The 3,420-nt window shown below is 31.9% G+C and overlaps 1 protein-coding gene across 1 annotated transcript in view; it reads left to right on the top strand.

Moving 5' to 3' along the window:
• LOC106469635 (rho family-interacting cell polarization regulator 2-like) overlaps positions 1–3,420 on the top strand; it is a gene marked incomplete at its 3' end in the record, with an annotated part of 76,048 nt that overhangs the window by 49,531 nt on the left and 23,097 nt on the right. Inside the window, exons 5-7 of the mRNA XM_013930136.2 lie at positions 754–783; positions 1,631–1,684; positions 2,120–2,168. Coding sequence (XP_013785590.2) covers positions 754–783; positions 1,631–1,684; positions 2,120–2,168 — 133 coding nt within the window. The remainder of the gene's footprint in view (positions 1–753; positions 784–1,630; positions 1,685–2,119; positions 2,169–3,420) is intronic.

The raw sequence follows: 3,420 nt of genomic DNA, 5'->3' as shown, positions 1-3,420 counted from the left end.
GGGCGTTTATTACCTTAGGATGTGTGAAACAAGGCATTTATTACCTTGCGATGTGTGAAACAAGGCATTTATTACCTTGCGATGTGTGAAACAAGGCATTTATTACCTTGCAATGTGTGAAACAGGGCATTTATTACCTTGCAATGTGTGAAACAGGGCATTTATTACCTCACGGTGTGTGAAACAGGGCGTTTATTACCTCACGATGTGTGAAACAGGGCATTTATTACCTCACGGTGTGTGAAACAGGGCGTTTATTACCTTAGGATGTGTGAAACAAGGCATTTATTACCTTGCGATGTGTGAAACAAGGCATTTATTACCTTGCGATGTGTGAAACAGGGCATTTATTACCTCACGGTGTGTGAAACAGGGCGTTTATTACCTCACGATGTGTGAAACAAGGCATTTATTACATTGCTTTCCATCCATTAAACAATTAAAATGTGTTTGCATACACAAGAAATTCATTTCACCATATTGTGTCACTCTTGTTATTCATTACATGTAATTTGACACCAACCTTGAATGTAAAGTTAGTGCATGAAGGCTTGTATCGTACGCATTAACTGGAACAATAATTCATTCTGTCATACCATGAAAAAATGTTACATTATTTGTTTTGATCATAATATTAAACATAGTCTATTTATTTATTTTTCCTCTTATGTAATCTCTGGTGTTTGGTCATGCTTATATCTATATTCTGTGGGGTTCTGTTCTTCTCACCTCCTATTTATACCACCTGTATAGTTCCAGGGAAAGCTCTATGAAATGGAGAAGGTAAGATCATGTTTGCATGAATTGCATGAAGGTTTTTAAAATATTTAAAGTGGTTTAATTCAGCAGGGTTTGTACATTTCTCTTTATAACCAGCAATGTAAACGAGTTAGTTAAGAATAGTTTTATTTCGTTCTTTTTTTTTTACTTCTTCATATCATTTCTGTTTCAAATATGTACATGTTTGTAGCACTTATATTTTTTATTTTTATTGTTGTTTAATGTTATACTCAGATTGTTGTCTCACACATATATTTCTAGCCATAAACAACATCATTTTATCAAATCTAATTATTTTCATCCCTAACAACAAATTCTAGGAATCTGAAAAAAAGTATTTTAAGAGTACTTTAGATTCTATTATCTGAATCTTTGGTATTACAAAAATGTTCAAATTACCACTATAACAAATGTTTACAACACAAAACATACAAAAGCTATATATGTGTACCACAATACTCTAGATATGCTTTTTACGCTCCTTATATAAGCTTCATTTGTCCAAATTACTAGCCTACGGATGAGTTCAGCAGTAGTTATAATGCTGCAAATGTAAGTGTTTTGCCATTCTTGCATATCTTGTAATGAGTATTGTTATCTATGGTAAAGTTTTTGTTAAAGTCCTCTACGTTTGAATTGTAAGTGATACATAACAATATCTACCTGTAAAGTTCTTACATCTAAATTTGAATAGATCTTTATTTCAGTTATTAAATAGTGTCTAGACAGTAACAACATGTTTTCATTCTCGGTATCGACTTAAAAATATTTTTGTTAGCACTAAATTTACTAGTAATCTACTGATTGTGAGCAACTTAACACTAATATGGAATTTTCTATATACTTGCAGCAGTACAAGACAGCTGAGAGATATTTAAAAAGACTGGAGTTTCAGCTGGTAAAGGTGATATATTTTTTTTCAATTTCCCAATTGAAAACATTAAAAATTTACAACTTTCAATGTTACAAGGGTATATACTTAATTCTTTGTCTCTGATACTGCAGTGTAAACAGTATCACTCGGAACACTCGTTGTTGCAAGATATTATAACTCTTGTGTACTCCTAATCATGCAATATTGTCATAGTAATATCTTTTTGTGTGCGGTGTTCAGGCTTCTCATTCTTCATGAAACTGTAAAGTAATCTCACAGGTTTTTATGGTTTCATTTTAAATTTCTAACGGTTATTATAAGTTAAAATAATATTTACATTTAATGAGAATTGTAAAGAAATTTAACTGAAGAGTTTTTAAAAATTGTAAAAGTTTTGAGTTTTAAATATTGTGGAGGTATACCATGGTCAACATTACTACAATACAAAAATTAATGTTTGACCAGCTTGAAGAACTCCAAGATCAGTATGAAATTCACCAGAAGATGAGGGACGGTATGTTGATTCTCTAAATTTTAATTTATTAAATATTTCAAAAGTTTGTGATGCATGAAATTGACTTTTTAGTAAAACATATAAACAATAGTATTAATAATGAAAACAAAAACATGAAAAATATGCATGAAATGTTTATAAAACAACTGTCGGTAATGTTTTCATCCTTTTAGTTTTTTGTATGTTAAACTTTCTACACTATTATATTACAAGCTTCATACCCTTCTATATAGCAGTACTTGTGTACTCCTGTATATTATGTGTTTCGTATGAAACCATTCCCTTTTATATTTGTGTATTGCTGTATGTGTGTTTCTTATGAAACCATTCCCGTTTATAATTGTGTATTGCTGTATGTGTGTTTCTTATGAAACCATTCCCGTTTATAATTGTGTATTGCTGTATGTGTGTTTCTTATGAAACCATTCCCTTTTATATTTGTATATTGCTGTATATGTGTTTCTTATGAAACCATTCCCTTTTATAATTGTATATTGCTGTATGTGTGTTTCTTATGAAACCATTCCCTTTTATATTTGTGTATTGCTGTATATATGAGTTTCTTATGAGACCATTCCCTTTTATATTTGTATATTGCTGTATATGTGTTTCTTATGAAACCATTCCCTTTTATATTTGTATATTGCTGTATATGTGTGTTTCTTATGAAATCATTCCCGTTTTATAATTGTGTATTACTGTATATGTGTTTCTTTTTAAACCATTCCCCTTTTATAATCGTGTATTGCTGTATGAGTGTTTCTTTTTAAACCATTCCCTTTTATTGCTTATTTCGTTTTGTACTGAAAGTGGTATTTCTATTGTTTTTGTTTTTTTGAACATGACAAGCCAGGGTATCACCTATTGAACAGAATGCCCAGACTGCGAATCAGACAGTTCATGTTCATAACCTGTTTCTGTAAAAACTTACCCAGACTGTGAATCAGACAGTTCATGATCATGACCTGTTGCTGTAAAAACTGACTCAGAATGCCCAGACTGTGAATCAGACAGTTCATGACCATAACCTGTTGCTGTAAAAACTGATTCGCCCAGACTGTGAATCAGACAGTTCATGACCATAACCTGTTGCTGTAAAAACTGACTCAGAAAGCCTAGACTGTGAATCAGACGGTTCATGGTCATACCCTGTTGCTGTAAAAACTGACTCAGAATGCCCAGACTGTGAATCAGACAGTTCATTAACCTACCCTGTTGCTGTAAAAACTGACTCAGAATGCCCAGACTGTGA

The sequence above is a fragment of the Limulus polyphemus genome, unplaced genomic scaffold, assembly GCF_000517525.1.
Source record: "Limulus polyphemus unplaced genomic scaffold, Limulus_polyphemus-2.1.2 Scaffold3583, whole genome shotgun sequence".
In the NCBI taxonomy this organism is placed as follows: Eukaryota; Metazoa; Arthropoda; class Merostomata; order Xiphosura; family Limulidae; genus Limulus; species Limulus polyphemus.
This window is presented reverse-complemented; position numbering and strand designations above follow the sequence as displayed.